General features: G+C 42.9%; 1 protein-coding gene across 10 annotated transcripts in view; it reads right to left on the bottom strand.

Annotated features, from left to right (window-relative positions):
- ZNF148 (zinc finger protein 148) overlaps positions 1-25,697 on the bottom strand; it is a 170,396-nt gene extending 144,699 nt beyond the window's left edge. The window contains exons 1-2 of one of the 10 annotated variants that reach the window (XM_033944620.1): positions 25,495-25,697; positions 7,488-7,562 (exon numbers count right to left, since the gene is read on the bottom strand). In XM_033944620.1, coding sequence (XP_033800511.1) covers positions 7,488-7,517 — 30 coding nt within the window. In that variant the 5' untranslated portion in view covers positions 7,518-7,562; positions 25,495-25,697. Of the gene's footprint in view, positions 1-7,487; positions 7,563-11,750; positions 11,770-24,432; positions 24,717-24,907; positions 25,121-25,210; positions 25,397-25,494 lie in introns of those variants that run through there. The other 9 variants (XM_033944619.1, XM_033944618.1, XM_033944625.1 and 6 more) reach the window with 9 other exon arrangements.
- Positions 25,698-27,229: the final 1,532 nt, after the last annotated feature.

The following is a 27,229-nucleotide window of genomic DNA, read 5'->3' as shown; positions in this document are numbered from 1 at the left end:
AAACTGTAACCAATGAACACTGAGCTCTTCTCTGCTCAAAACTTGAGCTGCTGTTCTTTTTTTAAATGAAATTTCAAATTATTTTCCAAACATAACATCTTGTACAGAAAGTATGATCAAGAGAAAATATTCATTCAAATTAACAAACATATATAATTTAAAAAATGGAAAAGCAAATTGTTATTTTGAATTTTAAACTTGATCCACTCAAGTCCACAAAATTGGATCCAAGACTTTAGTTAGAATAATTACAAACTAACGTAATCTCTAGGCGTTTTAGGGAGATAAAACTAATTAAGTGAGAAGGATCTACAAAGACATATTTTAAGGAACAATATCTAATAATACATTTGCAAGGGTATCTAAGAAAAAAAGAGACCCCCCCTAGTTGCGTCACCCCAGGTTTTAACATTAGAAATTCTCATCTTCTCTTCTGTCTCTTTCTCTCGAGACATCAGGAAAAATCTGAATATGAAGCCTCAGGAAGTCCTTAGCCCTAATTTTAAAGGGTAGCACAGTGCGGGCAGGACTCAGGGCAATGTTCAGGACCCAAGCACTTAATATACCAACGGTGGGGGTCGGTGGAGAAATCATCCAGTTACACTGGCTACACCTTTTTAATTATTTATTTTATTTATAACATTTTACAATATTACCAAGCATATACATCTTGTACAGAAAAGTGAGATCAAACTACATATTAAACTATAATTCCAAAATTAATATTTGCTACAAGGAAATACCAATCTAGCTGTTCTCACACTAGTCCTCAATATTATTGGATCCATTATTAAGAGCAGAACTTATATAGGCTACACCTTTTTAAACCCGTACGAGGCCGGGACATAGAAAAAAATACGGCCGCAGCCAAACGAGGGCCGGCAGCAGGGCCTGAGCCCAAGCCCTGTCGGACAAAAAACAATGAAAAAATTAAAAGGTTTTTTTTTTTCTTTTTTTAACAGCGACTAAGAAAAAGAAATAAAGGGAAAAGACAGCCGTGGTGCAAGAAGGTGAACTCGAAGATGGCAGAGCTGAGAAATAGGTGCTTCTTGGCTCCGCGGAAAACAGAGAACTGAGGTACCTCACAGGAGACGCACAACCTACGTTCAGCGGGAAGACACTCGTGAACTCTTTGAAAGTTCTACAAGCAAGTCTGCTTGCAAAGCTGTCCGCTATGGGGCTCCTTGGATGACATCAACCACATGTTGAGAACATGCTGCATGCTTATCCTGGGATAATAAACCCTTATCAAGGGAGGTAGGGAATCTTCCGGTATTTTTAAATTTTCCATAAAATAACACTGTACCATATCCCTTGGGGGAATTGTTGAGATCTTGGGAAAATTTATCAAACATAGATTATTAATGTGGTTATTATTCTCAAGAGCTTCCAATTTACTCCGCATTATTATATTATCCTTTACCAACATATCCTGGTTCTGTTTGAATGTTATCTCTTTCTCTTTTTTCTGTATTTCAGTTTTTACAAAAGTCACATCTTGTTTTAAAAAATTAACCTCTTCCTTTTGAATTTTTAGTTCTTTATCCAAATATTTTATCTGAGGATTGATAGAGTTCCCTAGATTCACCACCAGATCCCAAAGGACATCTAGGATAACTTCTGGGGGTTTAACCACTGAAAAGGGAATTGTAAGTGGAATTAAACATTGTTCCTTGGATTGTGTTACTTCCCTTGCGCCTTGTTTTCACCACGCTGTCAGATGTCCCAGCAGTGGGTTCCTTCTGGAGGAGAGAATCACTCCGAGCAATCTCATTTAGCAAGCCCTCATAGAAAAAGAAATAGACGGCAGATAAGGGCCCACGGCCCATCTAGTCTGCCCACCTTAATGTCCCTCGCCTACCTTTGCCCTGTGAATAGATCCCATGTGCCAATCCCATTTGGCCTTAAAATCAGGCATGCTGCTGGCCTCAATCACCTGTAGTGGAAGACTATTCCAGCGATCAACCACTCTTTCAGTGAAAAAGAATTTCCTGGTGTCACCTCGTAGTTTCCCGCCCCTGATTTTCAACGGATGCCCTCTTGTTGTCGTGGGACCCTTGAAAAAGAAGATATCTTCCTCCGCCTCGATGCGGCCCGTAAGATACTTGAACGTCTCGATCATGTCTCCCCTCTCTCTGCGCTCCTCGAGCGAGTATAGCTGTAATTTGTCAAGCCGTTTTTCGTATGGTAGATCCTTGAGTCCCGAGACCATCCGGGTGGCCATTCTTTGCACCGACTCCAGTCTCAGCACATCCTTGCGATAATGCGGCCTCCAGAATTGCACACAGTATTCCAGGTGGGGCCTCACCATGGATCTATACAATGGCATAATGACTTCCGCCTTACGACTGACAAAACCCCTTCGTATGCAGCCCATGATTTGTCTTGCTTTGGACGAAGCCTGCTCCACTTGATTGGCAGACTTCATGTCCTCACTGACGATTACCCCCAAGTCTCGTTCTGCTACCGTTTTTGCTAGGATCTCGCCATTAAGGGTATAAGACTTGCATGGATTCTGGCTGCCCAGGTGCATAACTTTGCATTTTTTGGCATTGAAGTTGAGTTGCCATGTCCTAGACCATCGCTCCAGGGGAAGAGTGTTGGCGGTGCCTCTCGCTGCATTGAAACCCCTGCTGTGACCATTGATGACTTTTTGAGACGCCTTCGACAAGAGCAGATATCGTCAGGGAATCGCCTGCTGGGACGGCTGTCAGAGAGTAATTCCGCGACGGTTTCCCTTGGGCTGGACGTCACTCTGAGCCCCTGCCTCTACCGCCGCAGCCCATGGGAGCTAGCTCACCGTGAGATGAGAATACACCCAGGGAGGAAGTGTTCTCGTCCTCAGAGGCAAATGTATTGGCCGATGACGCCAAACTGAGTAATGTAGTGGGCAAATGCACAACAGACGAAGATTCAGTGCCCGACAACATGATGCACGACCTACTCGTCATAGGTAAAGAAAAGAACACAACTAAGGTTAAAAACAAGAGGAAATGGGAGGGATCATGTCAAAGTTAAATATAAATAAACAATATTTGGCATGGATATTTTTTGGGCAGACATCTTTGAGTAGTGAATTGCAATAGTCAAGTTTGGAAATTATGAGTGAATTAATTAAAATGTTAAGAGATTGTGGATCAAGAATGTTAGCTAAAGACCTGACCATTCTGAGTTTCCAAAAACAATTTTTGACAACTGTGCTAATCTGAAGGTGATAAGAGAGTTTGTTGTCAATTATTACTCTGAGAATTTTGATTGAATTGAAGGAGTTTATTAATGTGCCTTTGATGTTGATCGGTGATGCTAAGTGAATATTTTCTTTCCAAGGGAAGAGTAAACAATTAGTTTTGGAGATATTTGGAGAAAGCATGTTATCGCAAAGCCATTGGCTGATTTTAGCCACTGAACCCATTGGAGAGAGACTGCAGCTCTCCCTCACGAGTACAGAGTAGTACTGACTAGTGCTGCCCGATTCAGGAAAAAAAAATTTGATTCGATTTAGCCTATTGAATCGATTTTTCAATTCGATTTTCCTGTCCAATTGGGTGTTTTTAAAAAACATCCTGTTGGGTTTATTTTATAGCCTCTTCACCCCCTTTGCCTTCTCCTAACCACACAGGCGCTGTGGTGTAAACAAAATAAACAAACAAAAAAGACTTTTCCTCTCTCTGTTAAATCCTAGCTCACGTTTGCAGTTTAACATCAGCTCTGGCAGGATACATTTTTCAAATCTGAAATATTGTAATCACAAAACAGAAAATAAAATTAGTTTTTCTACCTTTTGTTGTCTGGTCATTATTCAAATATTGTTGGTCCCAGGCTCTGGTTGTCTTCTTGCTTGCCAGGGTCTCCTTCTTTCTTCTTTCTCCGTGCTAACCATCAATCTTCTATCTCTGTCCTCCCCTTCCCTCCCCTGGAGGTCTGGCATCTTTCCTTTTTTTTTGTCTCCATCTACAGATCCACCTTTTCTCAACTACCCTTCCATCCAGAATCTCTACCTCCTTCCCCACCACCCCAGGGTCCACCATCTCTTCCCTTCTGTTCCTTTCATCCTTAAATCCCATTGTCTACCATCTCTCTCCCCCTCTCCTCTTTTTAGACCCATTATTTCTCCAAAATGTAACTCCCTCCCTCTCCATTATTCTAAGTCCCCCATATCCTTTCTGTTTACCAACTCTCTTCCACTTTCCATTGTAGTCCCCTTTTTGTTTTAATTCCTGTAAACTGTGTCGAGCTCCACTCCTGTGGAGATGACGCGGTATATAAACTTAAGGTTTAGTTTAGTTTATTTCTCCCCCCCAAAGTCCGGCATATGCACATCTCTTTGAACCCCCCCTTCCCTCCCTCCCTCCATGTACTTCTACACCAGGGCCCCCTCCCCTGAAAGCCTGTCCCCCCTGAAGGCCTGACCCCCCCCCCCCCGAAGGACTGCACCTCCCCCGGAAGGCCTGTATGTTTCTCCCTGACCTCCCATGCCTCTTCCATTTACCCGATTCCAGCAGGGAGCAGCCTGCAGAGAGGATCGCCGGTACTTTAGTGATCATTGCAGGTTGCCATAGGCCTTTGGAGCTGTCTTCCCTCTGCCGCGGCCACGCCCCTCCTCTGACATCAGAGGCAAGATCGCGGCAGAGGGAAGACAGCTCCAAAGGCCTATGGCAACCTGCAAGGATCACTACAGTACCGGCGATCCTCTCTGCAGGCTGCTCCCTGCTGGAATTAGGTAAATGGAGGCGCGGGAGGCCAGGGGGGAAGCCGGACACTGCAGCACTTCACAACTGACCCTCCCCCTCACCCTCTAAAGGAGGAGCGGCAGCGGCTGGCAAGATGCAGCACTGACTATCCTGCTTTAGGGGGCGAGGGTCAGACAATGAATCGGGAGGCCGATATTTTTTTGTTTTTTAATCGATTCACCCAAAATGAATCGGTGAATCAATTTGAATCGTGAATCAGGCAGCACTAGTACTGACATGCAATCCTCTCATTCAATTACTCATTTACCATACTTATTTAATCAGCACAAGGACTGAATGTGAGGAACGGGTGAAACAGGGAACCGAGGAATACCGCAGATCCCCCAAGGCTGAGAGGACAGTGACTGATGTCCCCCCAATATGGGTGCAGTGCCAAGTAGCCAAGTAGCAAAAACTGGTGGGGAAGGAATAACATACTCATCACGATTAGGTTGGGCTGAAAACACACAAGCACACACACACACACATGGCTGCTCTTTTCCTTAAAGTTGCCTCCAGTCAACTGTACTCCCTCTGGGGTTAACCGCCTTTACTTTTTATATTTATATATATATATATATATATATACATATACACATATATATATATACATACTAGCTGATGCCCCGGCGTTGCACGGGTATTTAATTATAGCAATAACACTGTAAATGGATTCAAATAAAGATACTTTATAGTGGTGAATTAAATTATTTTTTACAGCTTTATAAAAAGTACAATATTCAAATTATAATGTGAAATATTTGACAAAATGAATACAATACAACTAACACAAAACTTGATTATAAACAACATTTTTAGTTTCACCTCCAGGAGCAAGAACATATAAATTCTTGGGTGAAGAGACCCCCAGAACATATCACCCCAGGTAGTGAGGGATCAGCATACCAAGTTTCGTTCTAATCGGTCAAGCCGTTTTTGAATTACTGTGAGAATGGCAGCTTTTTACTTTTTTTCCATTGACATGAATGGGTGAAATCTGATGTTCTGTTTGTAGCTCCGCCCATGTGTGCAGGTGGGCCGCGAGACCCCCAGAACATATCACCCCAGGTAGCGAGGGATCTGCATACCAAGGTTCGTTCAAATCGGTCAAGCCGTTTTTGCGTGATCGCGGCACATACACACATACATACCTCCGATTTTATATATATAGAAGATAGATATAGATATATATATATAGATAGATAGATATAAACGTGAGAAGGGAGACAGGAGTAGGGAACTGGCACCACCAGCTATACTCTAGTATAGGCACCCAGGAAGCCTAATCCCCTCACTCAACCAAGACTGCAAAGCCACAACAGGAGCCAAGCCAGATCAGACCAAGCTTACCGCTCCCAGGCCACACTAAGCAGGAGATAAAACCAGAAGCTGGAGAGAGACCATCCTTCTGCCTGCAGAGATAGAGAATACTGGTTTACCAGTGAGCATACCATCCTATATATAACAGAGCTCAGCTTGGTGCTCTATGTTTGCTGGTGGATGGACACAACCCACTCGTCTCTGGATTCATCTGCTGCTGATGACAATGTATAAGAAATTTTAAGAAAAATAGAGCTTTATATAATCAGTGGTTTTGAGCGACCCCAGGATGGGCTTTAAAAATTTATTATTTTCTGATCATGCACAATCAAATTCATGGGAAAAACTTCAATTCACACAGTTTCTCCAACTTTAAGGTTTTCTGGACATCATTACCACAACATGCTCACAAAAACTGGAAGATAACAGGTCTGATGTTTATTGCAATAAAGTGGCTTAATTGACATACTCAATAGCAGAATATTAGGTATCTGTTCTGTATGTGGTCAGATACACAACTTATGGACAGCCATAGAATGCAACCATGAGAACTCTATCTAGAAATCTACTCTCCATTCCATTTCTGGAAGTCCAGTCCTTAATAACCTCACAGTTGTACACATCTGCTGGAGACTTAACACCTACAAATATTCTTGCCATACCTGATCTACCACTATATGATGACATGTTGAGTCTACCTGTTGCTCACTTTTTTACTGCAATATATCCATTGTTAAGTGCTTACCTGAGCATTTTCAGACTCCCTTTGGAACCAAAAATAAGTTTTAGTGTAAGAAAATAACAAAATCCCACACATCTTTCCAGGGGGACTGATTTACCATTTAGCATGAACCCAGCTAAATAGATTACATAACATGCCAAAGAAAATATGCTGCCAATCATCACTGCTTAGACAAGATCTAGCTAATGTCCCACTGTTGACTATTCTTTTACCCTATTTAGCACAGTCTACCTTGAAAAAAGGCTGTTTAGCTTTATTACTCTTATTTTGCTAAATCAAAGTGGTTTAAGGAGTGACAAAGATTGTTTTCATACTATAGTTAGAGCAGCGGAACCCAGAGACGTAACAAAGTTAAAAAAAAAAAAGCACTGCACACCAAGGCCACTACTGCAAATTTGTATCATGAATGAAGTTCTGCTTATCCTGCACGTCAAGGACAGTCTCTGCTCTCAAAACACAGCTCTCAGATTTATCAAGCTTTAACTTTGTGTATTCTTATGCTCACCCTTTCCTTCCATATAAAGGCTATATTAGAATAACAAAATTAATTGAGCAGCATATTCAACTTCCAGAAGTCATTTTTAGTGCCACTAATTGATATTACAACATTAGCATTTGGTTCACAAGCAATAAATGAATATTATTACAATAAAATGGCTATTTATTTTAATTAGTGAACAATGCACATAACCAACCTGCAGCACAGCCAGATGGCTTGATGCCATGGTGTATGCCTCGGTCAATGATCTCACTCCTCAGATTGGTCACAACTGAAAATACAAAAGCACAAGAAAGGTACCTTTAAAGAGTAAGAACTAACTAGACAGCCTGGGTAAAGATGGCTAAAAGTGGGTAATAGCTCTAATCATTTGAATTGTTTGTCTTTCTCGCTCTCTCTCTTCTCATCCCCTTTACTCTAAGCATGATTTGTGGATGTCTCTGGGAGTAGTTGGGCTAGAGCAATGTTCAACCTTTTTACACCTATGGACCGGCAGAAATAAAATAATTATTTTGTGGACCGGCACCGGTCTGCGGACAAGCAGTTAAAGAGCACTGGGCTAAGTCGTGGGCCAGACCCCACCCCCATAATAGCACTAATTCTAACACTATTTTTTCCATTCATTTTTCATATATACACAGGGAAAAGTAGCGCTGTTTGCCAACGACGCCAAACTGTGTAATATAGTAGGGGAAAGCGATCTCATGGATGGTATGGCGCAGGATCTGATCAAGTTGGAAAACTGGTCCTCAACATGGCAGCTGGGCTTCAACGCAAAGAAGTGTAAGGTGATGCATCTCGGCAGCAGAAATCCATGCAGAACATACACCTTGAATGGAGAAACACTAGCTACGACCTCAGAAGAACGGGACTTGGGAGTAATCATCAGTGCAGACATGAAGGCTGCCAAACAAGTAGAGAAAGCCTCATCCAAGGTAAAGCGAATGATAGGATGTATCAATAGAAGCTTCGTCAGCCGTAAACCTGAAGTCATAATGCCACTGTACAGAACCATGGTGAGACCTCATCTGGAGTACTGTGTGCAATTCTGGAGGCCACATTACCGTAAAGATGTACTTCGAGCTGAGTCAGTCCAGCGAATGGCCACTAGGATGGTCTCCGGACTCAAGGGTCTCTCATACGAGGAAAGACTGGGCAAGTTGCAGCTCTACTCTCTAGAGGAGCGCAGGGAGAGGGGCGACATGATTTAGACATTTAAGTACATCACAGGTCGTGTCGAGGTGGAAAACGACATATTCTTTCCTAAGGGACCTTTAGTCACAAGGGGGCACCCGCTCAAACTCAGAGGAGGGAGATTTGGTGGTGACACCAGGAAGTATTTCTTTACAGAAAGGGTGGTGGATCACTGGAACAAACTACCGGTGCAGGTGATCAAGGCCACTAGCATACTCGACTTTAAGAATAAATGGGACATCCACGTGGGATCTCTATGTGGGTCGAGCAGCACTCTGACTTAATGGGGTGGGACAGTAGAGTGGGCAGACTTGATGGGCTGTAGCCCTTTTCTGCAGTCATCTTTCTATGTTTCTAATATAATCTTATTAACACATAATGGTTAACCACAAAATTAAATTACACAAAGCACACTGTATGCTTCTCAACATTCATTCCTATCAGAACACAGATATAACCCTATGCAAATACGGTACCACAAACTAAAAAGCACAGTTACTTACCATAACAGGTGTTATGCAGGGACAGCAGGCAGATATTATCTACATGTGGGTGACGTCATACACAGAGCCTCGTAGTGGACAGACTCGCAAGCAAACTTGCTTGAAGATCTTCAAAGTTTGCGAGTGCTGCACCGCGCATGCGCGAGTGCCTTCCCGCCTGAGCCAGAGTGCGCGTCTCCTCAGCATGGCCTCAGTTCAAATAGCTAGCAACGAAGCCAACCAGGAGACATGGGTGGGTTGCAAGAATATCTGCCTGCTGTCCCTGGATAACACCTGTTACAGTAAGTAACTGTGCTTTATCCCAGGACAAACAGGCAGCATATTCTCTACATGTGGGTGACCTCCAAGCTAACCAGAATGGGATGGTGGGAGAGTTGGCAATTTAGGAGAACAGATTTTGCAAAACGGACTGACCAAAATGGCTGACACGTCTGGAAAAAGTATCCAGAAAGTAGTGAGAGGCGAATGTATGAATCGAGGACCAAGTGGCAGCCTTGCAGATTTCCTCAATAGGAGTTGATCTGAAGAAAGTTACAGATGCCACGATCGCTCTGACCTTATGCCCTGTGACTCGACCTTGCAGGGGGAGACCATCCTGAGCATAGCAGAAAGAGATACAAGCAGCCAACCAGTTGGAGATGGTTCGCTTAGAAACAGGACGCCCCAACCGATTTGGATCAAAAGATATGAAAAGTTGAGGAGCAGTCCGATGAGCTTGAGTGCGTTGCAAGTAGAAAGCCAACGCACACTTACAGTCCAGAGTATGAAGCGCCACTTCTCCAAGATGAGAATGAGACTTTGGAAAAAACACAGGAAGAACAATAGATTGGTTGAGGTGGAAATCCGAAACCACATTAGGCAAGAATTTAGGATGGGTACGGAGGACCACCTTATCATGATGGAAAACGGTGAAAAGATAGATCCGCAACCAAAGCTTGCAGCTCACTGACCCTGCAAGCAGATGCGAGGGCAATAAGGAACATTACTTTCAAAGTGAGAAACTTCAAATGAGCCCTATCAATCGGCTCAAATGGAGGTTTCATTAACTGAGCAAGGACAACACTGAGATCCCAAACCACCATAGGAGGTTTGAGTGGAGGATGGATATTGAAAAGACCCTTCATAAACCGGGAAACCACAGGATGAACCAAGAGAGGTTTGCCGTCAATTGGCTGATGAAAAGCAGCAATGGCACTGAGGTGGACTCAAATAGATGTTGATTTGAGACCAGCCCTAGACAAGTGCAGCATATAATCCAGCACTGACGACAAGGAGGCAGATTGCGGCTCCTTGCGATGCATAGCACACCAAGAAGAAAATCTAGTCCACTTCTGAGTGTAACACTGCCTAGTGGACCGTTTCCGAGAAGCCTTGAGAACATCCTGTACAGATTGTGAAAACTGGAACGAGGCAATCATGTTGAGAGGAACCAAGCTGTTAAGTGTAGAGACTGCAGGTTGGGATGAAGCATAGAACCCTGACTCTGAGTAAGCAGAGAAGGAAAAACAGGTAGAAGCAGAGGCTCTCTGGCACTGAGTTGAAGTAGAAGGGAGAACCACAGTTGTCTGGGCCACTGAGGAGCTATCAGAATCATGTTGGCGTGGGCTGATTTGAGCATGACGAGAGTCTTCAGAATCAGAGAGAATGGAGGGAACGCATATAGAAACAGGTTCGTCCAATCCAGAAGGAAAGCATCCGCCTCGAGTCGGTGAGGAGAGTAAATCCTGGAACAGAAATGAGGCAACTTGTGGTTGAGAGGGGATGCAAACAGATCTATCTGTGGAGTCCCCCACCAAGCAAACACCTGACGAAGAGTCGAGGAATTGAGTCCATTCGTGAGGTTGCAGAAGGCGGCTCAATTTGTCTGCCAGACAGTTCTGCTGGCCCTGAATGTAGACTGCTCTGAGAAAGACTTTGTGACATATCACCCAATCCCAAATCTTCAGGGCTTCCTAGCAAAGAAACAGGGATTCCGTACCTCCCTCTTTGTTGACATAATACATGGCCACCTGGCTGTCCGTCCGAACTAGGACCATGTGGTCACGAAGCAGATGATGAAAGGCTTTTAAAGCGTTGAAAATGGCTCGGAGCTCCAACAGATTGATGTGACAGCGATGATTTTTGCTGGACCAATGGCCTTGGGTACGGAGACCGTTGAGGAGAGCCCCTCCATGCATACGTGTGAAACAGAAAACCTCTGGAAAGATTGGAAGAGAGCATCCACCAACAGAGAGACTGTCTCAACAAAGGAGTCACTGCAATGTGTTGAGAGACGGGATCTCGATCCTGCCACCACTGCGATGCGAGGGTCCACAGCGACTAAACCGAAGAAAACAACAAAGCAAGCCGTGGTGCAAGAAGGCACTTAGATTACACGCAGAGCTGAGAGACGGGGCTTTCTGGCTCCGGGGAAAACTAAGAACTGAGGCCACGATGAGGAGACGCACGCCCTGGCTCAGCCGGGAAGGCACTCCACAAACTCGGAAGATCTTCAAGCAAGTTTGCTTGCGAGGCTGTCCGCTACGGGGCTTCGTGGATGACATCACCCACATGTAGAGAATATGCTGCCTGCTTGTCCTGGGATAATAATTACTAATATATTCAAATGAAACCCTAAGATTCAAGACTGCATGCAGTACAACCCCAGAGAAAAAGAAACAAATACATTTCTTCCTGAACAGTGCAAAATACAGACAACAGATGAAAATTCTCAAAATTGACACAATTCAATCACTAAATTGAAAATAAAATAATTTCCCTACCTTTGTTGTCTCCCTCCCTCCATGTGCCTTCCCTTCATCACAGCAGTTGGGTGAGGCTGGGTGTCCTGCCCTCTCTTGTTTACAAACAACACCTTGAGAAAGCCAGCTGTCTCTCTTGTCTTCCTTCCCCTCTGCAAGAAATATACCAGCGCTCCCACCTGGATGTTTTATTCTACCCCCGGCCAGCTCCCTCTTCCTCACTGCCTGTGACTGCTGCCTTGCTGAGATTTACCACCACTACTTGCTCCATAGAAAGAGAGAGAAGCCTGAATAAAGATCTGATTTCCTCTCCTATCTCTGTGGCTCTTCCTCACTTCCCCTCTTCCTCACTGTCATTCCGCAGCCGAAACGTGCTTCGGGCCTGAGATCAGTGCACAAAGACACGTGCAGCGGCTCTTTGCGCGTCCCACGCATCACCTGAAAGCCTTTCCTCTGACGTTGCGACGTCAAGAGAGAAGGCTGCTGGTTCCGGCACAGGATGCGTTTAGAAGCTGTCGCCCGCACCTTTGTGCATTGATCTCCTCAGGCTCAAGGCACGTTCCGGCCACGGACCAGCAGGAAATTTCTGCGGATTGGCGGCTGAAGAACACTGGGCTAGAGTGAGTTTTGACGGAGATTTTGGCAGTTGTAACCCAAGCACAGTACAGAGTAGAGCTTTGGATTCTTGCCCAGAAATAGCTAAGAAGAAAAAAATTTTAAAATTTTAATTGAATCAGGTTGGGCAGACTGGATGGACCATTCGGGTCTTTATCTGCCGTCATCTACTATGTTAATATTTGAAAACACATCTTTTTCTACAAACACTTCCTAATGATTAATTGATATGAGTTGCTGATGGGAGTGGCAGAAGGGTCAGTTGATGTACCTAAAACAACCACCCAATCTATTGGATGCAAACTGGATACAAAATAATTGTTCTATCGTATTTTTTGCTCCATAAGACACACCTGACCATAAGACGCACCCTAAATTTAGAGGAGGAAAACAAGAAAAAAAACCATTCTGAATATCAAATTCTCCCTGCTAGGCTCTGTACCCAACCCCACACTCCTTGCCAAGCTCTGAATCCTGTCTCCCCTCTCTGGCAGGCACTGTACCCTGTCCCCCCTCTGGTGGTCTAGTGGTAGGCCGGGACAGGGCATAGGGCAGGCAGGTCTATTAGCAGGCAGGCAGGGTTAGTGGCTGGCATGCAGGTAGGGACAGGGCAGGCAGGGACAGGGCATAAGGCAGGCAGGCCTAGAGGCTGGCATGCAGGTAGGGGCAGGCAGGCCTAGTGGCAAGCAGGCAGGGGCGACCCCCTTCGTACCTTTTTTACTTTTTTAAATCCTGGCAGGGGCCGCCATACCTTTTTGGACTCCTCTCCCCCCCCCCCCCCCCAGTATACTATTTTCACTTTTTTAAAATCCCGGCAGGGCCCCTGTACCTTTTTGTTCTCCCCCTTTAGAATTTTTACTTTTTTAAAATCCCGGTAGGGCCCCCCTACCTTTTTGTACTCCCTCCAGAACCTTTTTCTACTCCTGGCACTTCTCTTGCTGGATGGCTGCGGCAGCGACCTTTTTGAACTCCAGGCACTTCCCCCGCTAGACGGCTGCAGCAGAAAGAGGCAGAGTGGCGAACAAGGAAGGCACGAGAACTGACGGCAACCATTCAAGCAGCAGTGCGAGACCAGGCAGGCGCGCGAGAAGCTTGCGCCTGCCTTGTTCACCGCTCTGCCTCTCACTGCTGCAGCCGTCCAGCGGGGGAAACGCCGGGAGTAGAAAAAGGAACCTGGGGGGATTGTTGTATTCGCTCCATAAGATGCACCCTTTTTTCCACCCCCTTTTTGGGCGGTATATTGTGTATGTTTTACTGTAACTCGCCGAGATGATAGGTGGGCTGTAAATTTAAAAAAATACACAAATTGTGGACTGCACTTATGCAGGTCCCAGCTGAATATCAGAAAGGAGCCGTATGTGTTATGGCAGCTAGAGAAATCCAGCCAGACCCAGATAGTCAATTTCATTGCATGGACATGGTTCACCATTAAATATCCAGGATTAATTTAGTTGGCAATGGTTAGTGTTTTTAAAAAAAATGCTGACCACTGCCAGCTGAATATTGACCAGAGAAAGTCTACTGAAATGCATTAGATGACTCCTTTTAGATTTTTAGCAATACTGGCAGTCAAAACAGTGCTGTCAAAATAACTTGGGACCAAACCGCACAATTGAGAGAAACTAAGCAGTCTATAAATGTTTTAAATAAACTTGGTCATAGGGACTTCAAAAATTACTGACCTTAAAACAGGCTAAAAGAGTACTCAAGACACTAACAGTTTTTCATAAACTACATTTTGAAATCCATCTTACATGAGTTAAGAGAAATAGGGGAAAGACACAAAAAAGAGTGGTGAAAAGGAAATAGGACCATGAATGTAAAACAAAGAATACTGAAAATACAACAGTGGAAACTGAAGACAACTACCGCATGCAGCAAGGCCACTAAATAAATTAGATACTCTTGGGGAAAAGTTCAATGCAAGTTTTGTAATGTGCAGTACAGCAGAATTCTGCACAGGAACTAAGGCTATATCTGTTCTATTTTAGAATGACCTCACCTTGCCCCATTTTCTTTAGCCCCTGCAGTCAACCCTATCCACAAGCCGTCTCTCCACCATGGGACAAGATATTTCAAATATTTTGCCTTTATCTGGAGACTAATATGTTAAAGTTAACACCAGTGGTGATAGAGGAGGAAGAGGAAAGCGAACATAAGAGTTGCCATACTGAGACAGACCAAAGGTCCATCAAGCTAGGTATCCTGTTTCCAAGAGTGGCCAACCCAGGTCATAAGCACCTGGAAAGATCCCAAATAGAAAAAACAAACAAAGATTTTGTGCTAAGAATAAGAAGTGGATTTCCCCAAACCATTGATGGCTTATAGACTTTTGTTTTAGGAAATAAGCCAAATCTTTTTTAAACCCTTTCGCTTTCACTATGTTCTTCAGATAATAATTCCAGAATTTAATTGCCCGTAGAGTGAAGAAATATTTTCATCTATTTTAAAATATACTACTTAGTAGCTTCATCACATGCCCCCTGGTCCTATTATTTTTGGAAAGAGTAAACAAGCAATTCACATCTGGGCTATTCCATGTCAAGTGGTCTAGGTCTCCCCACATGACCATCTCTGAAGCTGATGAAATTTTTACCTGAAGTACAATAGGACATGCAATGCATATGTGCAAGGTCTTAGAAAAGGATCTCAAAATCTTCCATAATTAGGGGACTTGTTATTGGGGTCTTTTTTGTTTCATGGAAGATAATGAAAAAAATGTCAGTCAACTTTTAGTTCAAGTTTTGGAAAGGATAATTGCTCAACCAAGATAAAAGTCATATTTCTAGTGCATTTTGTGTTGAATCCAAATATACCACTCAGATCATTGGTGCATGCTTTGGTGTGGATGGCAAGTCAAATGCACACAAGACAACTGCTCGTGGGGGGAACTAAAGTAACGCTAACACATCCAGGGCAGTGGCTTTTTCTAATGCTTTTTATGGTTACCAGCGCCACATTTTTTTAGAATGGTTTTACATTGATATAGACTAGTATGATCCAATCATGGTTCCCCTTTATTCTACTATCTTTTTATAATTATCAGTTTAAATCAGTTCGCTTTTTATCCTGTCTTATCAAATAAGTTCATCTTTCCTTTTTCATTTCAAGGAATTTGCAATTTGGGAATCAACTCCACAATACTAGCGTATTATTTAACGACCAGTATATTAATTTCAGATATCATTTTCATCACTTTTTGCTCACTTCATTGGTTTTGAATCACTCTGTTTCTAGTAAGTTTCACTTTGGATTTTGATCTTGATATCTAGACTCTGTATCACACTTCATATATATGTAGCTTCACTCTTATCACATTTACAGATACATGCATTCCCTAAGATGCATGTTTTACAAAATATTCAGCTTTAATTCTCAATGTTGAATATATCATCAATTTTACAATAAATATTGTCATGCACATTCACGTATAAACACACATATGTATGTCTTTTGTTCATAGTTTATTTATATATATCTATTTTGATTTTTGTTTGGTCTCATTTCATATCTTAGCACCCTTGAGGAAGGCTTTGCTAGCCGAAACATGGCCCGTGTCGGGTCTATTAGTTTTTAATACGGTTGACGTGGACATTTTCTTAACATTGATTGAAGAAATAAAGGAAAATCAAAGAACATTGTGTTTCGTCTACAACTGAACATCTAATCTCTTTCTTTCTTGCACCATTTGAAAAGAGCATCTTTTTTGGCTACAAAACTCCATAACCTTACTCCCCTCTGCCCACTGCAATTTGATCATCTCCTCTAACTGTATCTCCACCCTAGAATACTGTTTGTCTGTCTTGTCTGTTTCAGGGGTGTCAAAGTACCTCCTCGAGGGCCGGAATCCAGTCGGGTTTTCTGGATTTCCCCAATGAATATGCATTGAAAGCAGTGCATGCAAATAGATCTCATGCAGATTCATTGGGGAAATCCTGAAAACCCGACTGGATTCTGGCCCTCGAGGACCGACTTTGACACCTGTGGTTTAGATTGTAAGCTCTTTCAAGTAGGGAGTGTCTCCTTTGTAACTCTGTATAGCACTGCATATGTCTGGTAACGCTCTAGAAATAATTGTAATAGGCTCTAGAAATAATAATAATAGTAGATAATAATAATAGTAGTAGTAGGATAGAGACCATCAATCTGGCTAACCAGTGAGCATATCAGCCTCTATATGACACAGCTCAGCTTGGCTCTCAATCTCCGCCTGCTGGGAGGTGGTCATAACCCACTAGTCTCTGGATTAATCTGCTGCTGATGTTTAAATGTTTAAAAGGCCAAAATGTCAATTATTCATGAATTATTTGTATTCTAATATTGGACAGAGTTCTAGTAGCCTTACAGTTCTAGAGTAAACTGGATTCATTCTAGGTTGCAACTCCCTGTATAAGCTAGCATAAGAATTATTCCAAAATGTCTAAATATATGAGCATTTTGACAGAAAGTCAGTGTAAGTTGTGAGATAGTCAAATTTTTTTTAGTTTGAATATCAGTCTGATCACTGTGTTCTGTATCATCTGTAGTGTGTTCAGGACAGTAAAATTTAGACTTGCATAGAGGGAATTGCAGTAATCTAGCTAGGACAGTAAAGCATTTGTGTTAGTACAGCAAAGTGGTGCTCTTGAAAAAAGGGTCAGATAAGTCTTAGTCTTCTCATATTGTAGAAGGTTTTCTTCCTTAAGTTGAATGTTTGACATTCGTACAATAGGGTATAACTCCAAGGACCTTGAACGTCTTGCTGATATTCAGGGCTCCTTTTATGAAGCTGTGTTAGCGGTTTAAACACGCGTAATAGTGCGCGCTAATGTGCTGGCCGCGCTAGCCGCTACCTCCTCCTCTTGAGCAGGCGGTAGTTTTTCGGCTAGAGTGGGGGGTTAGTGCGTGATAAAAAGTCACATGCAATAAAGCCGCTAACACAGCTTCGTAAAAGGAGCCATCAGTGTGGTTCCAGAGGTTACAACAGAAGGAACCATATACAGCGTTATGAAACCATAGAACTTTGGTTTTGTCTGCGTTTGGTTTGAGTTTGTTGGATGCAATTCAGGTCTGTATTTTGTCTATTCCATTTGATATTATCAGCATTATCTCATTAGAGTCACAATTAATTGGAATGAGTAGAAGTATGCCATCTGCTTATGAGAATATGCATTCATTGTTGTCAAATTTGATATGGCCTATTGAGCTCATAAAAAGGTTATAGAGGATCGGGAGATAACTGTGATCCTTGTGGTACACCACAGAATGCTTGCCAGTTTTTTGAAAATGCTTCGTCTTTGTAGACAAGATTTTGTCTGTTTTGTAAGAAGTCTTTGAACCAGTTCAGAATAGTTCCTACGATGTTTATTTCATTGTGGTTGGCTAATAATAGTTGATGGTCTAATGCAGGGGTATCCAACCCGTGGCCCACGGGCCACATGTGGCCCCCATGAAGAATTTTGTGCGGCCCCAATCGAGCTCGAGGACGATGCGGTGTTTTCCTCTGCCATCCCCAAGTGTTTACTGTCTTGCCAGCTCCCTCTTCCGTCTTGCTGCAGCGTTCGCTCAATGCCACGGGCAGCAGCTCCTACATGCCTCCTGTGGCAGACCCGGAAGCGTTCCCTTTGACGTCATGACGTCAGAGGAACACTTTACGATCAGCCGCGGAAGGCGCATGGGAGCTGATGCCCAGAGCTTTGAGCGAACACTGCAAGACGGAGGAGGGAGCAGGCAAGAAGGCAAACACCTGCGGCACAGAAGGGCGTGTTGAGGGAATGCTTCCAGGTAAGCCGCAGGAGGCTCATCAGTGGGGATGTGGAAGCCTGTGGCTGCTCCCACTGTCAGTTGTGCACATGGAGGGATCACTCAGTCAGGGTAAGTATTACTGCTTTATTATTATTAGATACATACATCTTCTATATTAGTGATTGCAGATTTGGGACCTGCTCAACCTTATTTTTTGCTTATCGGCTAGTGTTAGTGTTTGTGCGGCAACAGAAAATTTTTTTCCGGCCAATGCGGCCCAGGGACGCCAAAAGGTTGGACACCCCTGTTCTAATGAGTTGAAGGTGGCAAATTGAAGGAGGATTGCCTAACAGCCAACGTTTACGTATTGCTTGATTTTGGTGGTTAAGGTCAATAAAATGATCTCTGTGCTATGATTTGAGTGGAATCCAAACTGAGTGGGATGGAGGCAAGAGTGTTTTTTAATGTAGGCGGAGAGTTGTTTGCTGATGTGTGTTTCAAGAAGTTTGGTTAGTAATGGGATTCCAGCTATGGGTCTGTAATTTGAGGGGCTTGAAAGGTCAATGTTCTGGGCTTTGAGAATTGGTGTAAGGGCTATTTGCCCCATGACAGACAAGACTGTTTAGCCATTCTATGATGTGATCAGGGAGGGGTTTCAACAAGTAAATGATGGGGCATCGTTCAAGTATGCTGTTGCAAGTAGACAGTTTTTTCAGGAGAGTAGTAGTAGTTTGGGATTCCTCGCCAGCTGTACATATGCCTCCCTTTTACCTCTAAATCTCAAAATACGACTTTTGCATTTTCTCATTTCACTAACGTATCTAAAAATGTGCCTTGCCTCGACCCCATGCCCATTTTCCAGTGTTATTTTTCTCCCATTATAACCTTCACTCTCCTGATCATTCACAGAATCCTTTAATGTTTCCAGATATCATTGCCTCTCTTTTGAAATTTCCTTTATTTATGAACACTACTTTTCCCTTTCTTTTTCAGCTAATAGCAAACTACCCTCAACAAATGATCTAGCACATTTCGACTCAAAAATCAAAAACCTAAGAAAAAACTACTCAACAATTGTTGCATACGAACATCAATCAATTGATATACAAAGAAATAAAATACCAGCAGACATGATGTGGAGCATCTTCCACAATTTAGATTGGAATAACTACATCAAATTATATAACAAATACTCTAAATCATATTGTGTCCTGGACTCATATCCCCCAGAGATTATGAAAGCAGCTCCACTAGACTTTAAATTATCTCTATTGAATTATCTTATCAACAACCTAAACAATGGAAAATTCTTCACCAATAATGGTCATATTATAATAACCCCAATCCTAAAAAATTGTAAAGAATTAGCAACATCAATAACCAACTATAGACCAGTAGCATCTATTCCATTTATGGTAAAAATCATGGAAGGATTGGTACACACCCAACTAATGGGATATCTCGACCAATTCCCTCTTCTGCACGAAACTCAGTCTGGTTTTAGGCCTCTGTTTAGCACTGAGACAGTAATTGCGGCCATTCTGGACAACTTGCGTTACTTGTTCAGTAAGGGCCTCAACGCCCTAATCATGCAATTTGACATGAGCTCTGTCTTCGACTTGGTGGACCATGGAAAACTGTTACAATGCCTAGACGCAATTAGAATCAGAGGAGAGGTACTGAACTGGTTTCGAGGCTTCCTTATATCACGCACCTACCAAGTCCGTTTTAATCTCGATCTCTCTAACACATGGAGCAATCCATCTGGCGTGCCACAGGGATCACCACTATCCCCTTTGCTCTTCAATGTTTACATGTCCTCATTGGGTGCACAACTGTCCCAGCTGGGGACAAAACTATTTAGCTACGCTGATGACTTCACGATAATTATCCCATTCACCAACTCTGTCTCAGAAGTTACCCCCAAAGCAACAGAAGTTCTAAACCGGATGGAGCAATGGATGACTGAATTCAGACTAAAACTAAACTCAGAGAAAGCAAAATTTTTCATTGCATCGCCACACCCACTTGACACTAAAGCACCAATGTGCATCAATAACCTTAGTTATCCCATTCAACCCACTATGAAGATATTGTGAGTAACACTGGACCAGAGCCTGACCATGAAATACCAGATAGACTCTTTGATTAGAAAAGTCTTTCTCACCCTCTGGAAGCTTCGGACCATCAGAGCTTACTTCGATGTCTCATCATTTCGAATTCTGGTACAATCCCTTATACTGAGTCAACTCAATTATTGTAACATCGCCTACTTGGCACTCCCCCAGAAGAATATGTGGCAATTGCAACTAGTACAAAATGCAGCAGTTAGACTTCTTTGTGGACTGAAGAAGTTTGATCATGTAGCACCTTCCTACCGACTTCTACATTGGCTGCCAAAGGAGGCACGTGTGAAATTCAAGTTTTTGCTTCAAGGTACTTTATGGCTTAGCCCCTATGGCTTGCCTTACCTCTTCTCCCGGCCCACCTTACATTTGTCCACGCATACTTATTGTACCTGTACCCGCTGATTGTAACTATTCACTGATTGTCCAGCCCTCTTTGTTGTAAACCACATTCGATGATTCTCTGTTGTATCTGTATTCACTGATTGTAACTATTCGCTGATTGTCCAGCCCTTCTTTATTCTTTATATACCGCCTCGAACTTCTACGGCTTTGGCGGTATATAAGAAATAAAATAATAATAATAAATAAACAGACCTTTTCTCTTTCACAGCCAACAGACACAAGCGAAGCTCTCACCCGAACTTTGTTTCCCCACCGGTTAGAGCAGTGGTCTCAAACTCGCGGCCCAGGGGCCACATGCGGCCCGCCAGGTACTAGTTTGAGGCCCTCGGTATGTTTATCACAATCACAAAAGTAAAATAAAAGTTTCTAGATCATATGTCTTTAGCTATAAATGACAATATTATTATTAAGACTTAGCCAAAAAGAAAGATTTATAAACTATAAAGAGTTTTATCTCATGCAAAATTGTCATTTCTTTAATAGGAGATTAACTATTTTTTCGGTTCATAGACATAAGCGCACAACGACAACGGCGCGCAGACAACTGAGCGCAAGGTGGAAGCGCGCCGAAGAAAAACAGTATTTTAATGGGCTCCGACAGGGGGTGTTGGTGGGGAACCCCCCACTTTACTTAACATAGATCGCGCTGGTGTTGTGGGGGGGTTGGGGGGATTGTAACCCCCCTCATTTACTGGAAACTTAACTTTTTCCCTCTTTTTTAGGGAAAAAGTGAAGTTTTCAGTATAATGTGGGGGGGTTACATCCTCCCAAGCCCCCCACAATGCCGGCGCGATCTCTGTTAAGTAAAGTGGGGAGGTTCCCCCCCACACCCCCCGTCGGAGCCCTTTAAAATACTGTTTTTCTTCGGCGCGCTTCCACCTTGCACTCAGTTGTCTGCGCTGGGTTGTCATCGCGCGCTTTTGACCTGTCACCATTTTTTCTGAGGCCCTCCAAGTACCTACAAATCCAAAATGTGGCCCTGCAAAGGGTTTGAGTTTGAGACCACTGGGTTAGAGGTTGTAAATTTAAAAGTCATCACCAATACCTTTTCTCACATCAAGCAGCACTATGGGGTAAAGACTTAGAACAATTACTCGTGCCTATTACCTATAGGGAATTCAGGAAATGCCTAAAAACACATCTGTCCCTGAAATACTTAGGAAACCAACCTACACAATCTTAGTCTTCAACAAACGATCTCTAGAACTATCAATCACTAAGTCTGTATTTTGTTTATTCCATTCAATCTGTAACATTTCTAATCATTGTAAACTGCATAGAACTTCACAGACCTGTGGTATATAAATTGTTATTATTATTATTATTATTACTTGCTTAGAAAACTATAGCAGCCTCTGTCTCCTCTTACCTTCATTTACTTTCCTAACAAAGAGGTTTTCTTCTTTCAGTTTTGCCCACTACTTTTTAGTTGCCCTAGATCAGGGTTATCCAACCTGCAGCCCCGTGAAGTATTTTGTGCGGCCCTGGTCGATGCAGTGTTTTCTTCTGCTGCCCCCAGGTGTTTACCATCTTGCCAGCAACCTCCTCTGTCTTACTGCAGGGTTTGCACGTTTGTGCAGCCCCAGAAAATTTTTTGGGGCCAATGCGGCCCAGGAAAGCCAAAAGGTTGGACACCCCTGCCCTAGATATTCCCATCTAATGACTGCTTCTCTACCACTTCATTTGATTTCACTGAGCAGTACTGTATATCCAGTGGCATAGACTCCTACACTTCTCCTGTACATGCTGTAGTTGTACATGCTGTACACTGGTAAGGACAATTGGCCCTTTTGTCAGCTGGGAGCAGAGATAAGCAGCATGAATATTAAAATCTACAAGAAATTCAACTTAAGAACAGCTTTAAAAACATAACTAGTTCTTAACCCAGGGATTGCCTGTATTCACTATTCGGCTGAATAGTGATTTAAATTCTAATACGACTAATCCTAGGCTTGCTGCTTTGTTTTTTGTTATGATAAAGCTCAATGCCCATTATTCATATTCAGCATTCATATTCGGACAAATAGTAAAATATGTTATTTGGAACAGCTCTAGTTGAAATCCTGAAAATCAGGCTGAATTGCAGCCCTTGAGAACTGAGGTGTGAACTACTTAGGGCATGACTAACCTGGGGTCTGTGGACCCCTAGGGGGGTCCATGAATGAGTTTAAGGGATTCCATGAGGGTCAGATAAAAATTAACATTTATATTCACTGTTTATTTTTCTCACAGATAACAAGAGACTAGATGTAGTAGTAGTAGAATATAATCTTGTTATAACGGACTTCAAGGGACCTTGAAAAACGGTCCATTATATCCAAAGTTGCATTTTTTTAAAACTTTATTTAGGTCAACTTGAAACAACATACAATCAATGAACAACAGTCACTGTACAAGCATATCAGCAACATCAATAACAAAACTCAGCAAAACATTGGTATGGCACAAAATGATTGCAAAACCAGAACACTAAAAGATGTTCTAAAACATTATGTCGTACTGTACTGGAAAGAAAAATAATCTGCCATTTTCTTCTGGGCTGCATTTTGATACTAAATCACCGGCACGCCACGTACCTTGTAGGCGGAGCCTGCATGTCCATTACAGCCGAATAAAACTACAGCTAAAAGCGGCTCTGGGGAGCAAATTAGTTGTTCGTTATATCTGAAAGTCTGTTAAATGCAAGTCCGCTGTGCAAGTGTGATGATTTTCTGCATGTTTATAAAGGCGCTCGACGAGGTTCCATTACAAGCGAGTCCGTTATAACGAGATTATACTATAATGGTAGTAGAAAACGTAGTAGATCTGTTTTGATTTGCACAAGAGGATTCGATTTCATAATTATAATGAGTGGCCATTACTTTTTGCATAAAAATGGAGTGTTTTTTTAGATTGTTTACTTTAAAGTTTAATAATACTTTGTATATGTGATATATGTGTGAGACAATCAAATCTTGATAAATAAAGTACTGTACATTATATTCATTGCATGCAAAGTTGTGTTTATGTGAATAATTCTGGGGAGGGGAATCCATAGTTTTCATCAGATTCTTAAAGGGGTCTGTGACTCAAAAGAGGTTAAGCATCATTGCCTTACGGAATTGTTTTCTCTAAAAGTTTGCTTCAAGTGCATTATTGATATTTTTGATGTATATGACTAACACCACGCCTGCCTTATCGCTAAACCATATATGTAGGTCCTTTAGCCTCATTTTAGAGCAGTATTTCTCTGGACAGTCTCTATCCTGTCAACATATTTTGAAAGTACACTCCAAAACTGGAAATATACTCAGCAAAGTTTTGCCAGTGACCTGTACAAAAGGCATTACCACATCCTTTTTCTACTGTTTGCTCCTATAAAGCCTAGCATTTTTCTGGTCCTGGCCACCTCAATTTGTGTATTGATTAGGATTTATTGCAGTAATTGCCTTTTTGAAGGGGCAGCATTCTAAACATACACATTTAGAACAATTTTTTTACAAGACATTTCTTAATATTTTCTAAACTTGTCTCAATTTTGGCACACTTTGTCAATATTATTCCCCTGCTGCTTGATAAGTGCAAATGACTCAACATTTTTTTTTTTTTTTAAATCTAGAACATGAACAAATACCGGCATAGAAGTAAACTGTTATTAAACATTCCACAGGGTAAGGAGGCCATTGGTCCTTCATCAGAAAACACACCTGTAGGGCCAATACCATGAGAGGGGGGCGAGCTAGCAGGGAAACTACCCTACCCCACCACCCCCTCCGTTCAAAGTGACACAACCTGCCAACAGGCTATGGAGCCCCCCCCAAAAAAAAAAAAAAAATTTCTTCCCCGAGTCCTACCGTGCTGAACATCAGCCTTGCATACAAGGCCTCAAAAGTAACTGTACAGTTGCTGTGTGAACCTTCGCTACTTCCCCACTCTTGTTCTACGCAAATATATGGCTGGATTATAAGCATTCTTTTCTCGGAGCAGGTTGCCAGTTTAAGAAGGAAATAAGGGTTGAGAAAACGGTTCAATTCTTGGCAGCAAACGAAAATGATTAGAGGCGTAGAAATATATTTAAAACCGAAGCTAGAACACTGCAAGCAGCGTTAACACTAGAGCCAATATAGACATCTGTCCCGACATCAAACTCTGCTAAACGCTGCTTTTTTTTTTTTTTTTTTCCTTTCTGTCTCTCTCCTTTTGTTTAATTCACTTACAAAACTGTGCAGCGTTAAGGATCCCCCCTTCCCCGTCTCCCCGCCCCTTGCTCCTCTCTCGGAGCAGCATGTCACAAGCTGGCACTCGTTAGCAGCAGCGGCGACCACCTACCTACATAAACTTTCAGACGCTACACCACCTGAGACGACCCACCGCGTCGAATCCCGGCTGGAGCGGGCTCTTATTAGCGAGCGCCGAGGCCTGGCCGCGCAACGCAGCCCGCTGCTCGCCTCCGCTCTCATTACATAAACACAGCGCAAGCAGCTAAACAGCCGCGCTTACAAATAAAAACAGAAGGATCGAAGAATCCCCGTCCCGGCCATCGGCAGCGGGCCGTAGCGAAACAAAGGCAAGCGGCAGCAACCGGGAAACTAAGGAGGAGAAGGGGGGGGGGTAAGAATGACTGACACCGACCTCAGGTTCTCCAGCGCCAGATAACGTTTGCGCTCCGCAACGGCCGACGGTCCTGACCGCCGCAGCCCAACCGCCGGGCAAGCGGGCCCGTCCGTTTCTCCCTTCACTTGGCCAGACCGGAGAGCGAGAGAAAATCACGACGCTGCCGGGCCTGGGAAGCTTCCACATCCGACCCCTCACCTCCTCCTCCCCAATAAAAACAAACTCTGCTGGCTAAGGGCGCCCTCCCCCCAACTCTCTCATCTCTAGCCGTAGGAAAGAGAAAGGGCCGCGAGCTGAGTTACCGGGTGCGGGGGGACGAGCTCCGCTCTTCCTCCTCAGCGGCGGCTGCAGCGCTGACAGCCACATTCCAGCGCCCCAGAGCCCTGCGCGCAGTGCATTGTGGGAAGGGAGCGCGCGGAGCCAGAGTGCAGCAGCGCCACGCGCCTCGGGGCTGCCCGGGCCCTCCAGCTCTCGGGCACGAGACACACTGGGGTAGGAGAAGGGCTGGCGGGCGGCAGCAGCAGAGAAACGGTAAAGGGGGAGGATAGCGCGTCGGGCGAGAGAAAGAAGCAGTGCCCTGCCACCGCAGGTCTTGGTCTTTTTTTTATTTTATTTTTATTCTGTTTCTTACCACTCGCTTCCCTCATGTTCTTAAACGATTTAATAGGCCACACACACACGTCGAAGTCAAAAAAGTAGGATAATGGAATTTATATATTTCGAAGTCTATACTTAAAGCTGTTCGTTATTTTTCGGTATACAAGTAAAATCTATGACATGGCAACTCAAATGTTTTTGAGGTGTTTTTTTAAGTTTCAATTTTTAAGGCTCAAAATAGGCCTATTTAAAAGATGATATGGTTTAGGTTTGTTTAATACTATGTTATCATCACCTATAAATTCAGTGAGGCATATAGGGAAACCCAGATCTTCCAACTGCACAAAACTAATATATCTGTATTGCTCATTTTAACCAATGCTACTAACATAAAATATTAAAGCGTTTTCCTTTAATAAATTTAGGACAGTGGTTTGTTGAAAGTGCTATTTTGTTTTGAGATTAAATAAAATTCCATTTTTGACAACATCTGAGAACCCATATGTCCCCCAGCTCACAACAGGATGCAGTTTTCAAATCTACACAAAATTCTGAATAAAATGATGGAAATGTCGCAGCTTAATGAGAGTGTGGTGCAGTGGTTAAAGCTATAACCTCAGCACCCTGATGTTGTGGGTTCAAACCCACACTGTTCCTTGTGACCCTAGGTAAGTCACTTAATCCCCCATTGCTCCAGGTACATTAGATAAGACTGTGAGCCCACCAGGACAGACAGGGAAAATGATTGAGTGACTGAATGTAAAACCACTTAGGTATTAAGTGGCATATATAAACTAAAATAAATATTAAATAAAATAAATTTAGGACTCTATGGCAGAGCTACAAGGTGGGCCATGGAAAAGTTGCCCGCCTCTGGTGATAGTATGCTCATATTTACTTAAGAAACCTCTTTCTGGCCTTCAGTTTGTTTGGTCTAGACTCGAATTGCAATGTACTGTTTCATCTGAGAATTGGAAGAAGGATACGATGTACGGCTTCAGCATCTTTGCAAAAAACTCTACTTTGTGCTTCACAGAACATTGTGGACACCAGTTAAATTACAAAAATTGGATGCTTCCAGATCTAATGCATGTTGGAGTTGTTAGAAGGAGGTGGGTACACTGGACCATCTATTGTTTTATTGCCCGCTGGTTCAAACATTCTGGCAAGAAGTTTGGAATAAACTACAATGTATATTGGAAGTTCGTATACCTTTCTCATATGTCACGGTGATATGTGGAACACATGTTACCTCAGTAACCTTATTGACAGTACACAAAAATAAGTTGTTCCTGATATTGTCTGGAGTGGCATTACAATTAATAATCAAAACTGAAAATACTTTACTCTTTTGAAGTTTCAGTATGCCTCTTATCGATATGAAGCTAATTTAACTGAAAGATCTGGGAATATGGCCTCCTTTGTAGAGGTGTGGGGGAT

The sequence above is a fragment of the Geotrypetes seraphini genome, chromosome 5 (genome assembly GCF_902459505.1).
Source record: "Geotrypetes seraphini chromosome 5, aGeoSer1.1, whole genome shotgun sequence".
Classification (NCBI taxonomy): domain Eukaryota; kingdom Metazoa; phylum Chordata; class Amphibia; order Gymnophiona; family Dermophiidae; genus Geotrypetes; species Geotrypetes seraphini.
The sequence above is the reverse complement of the archived record's forward strand: the minus strand, read 5'-3'. Positions and strand labels throughout refer to the sequence as shown.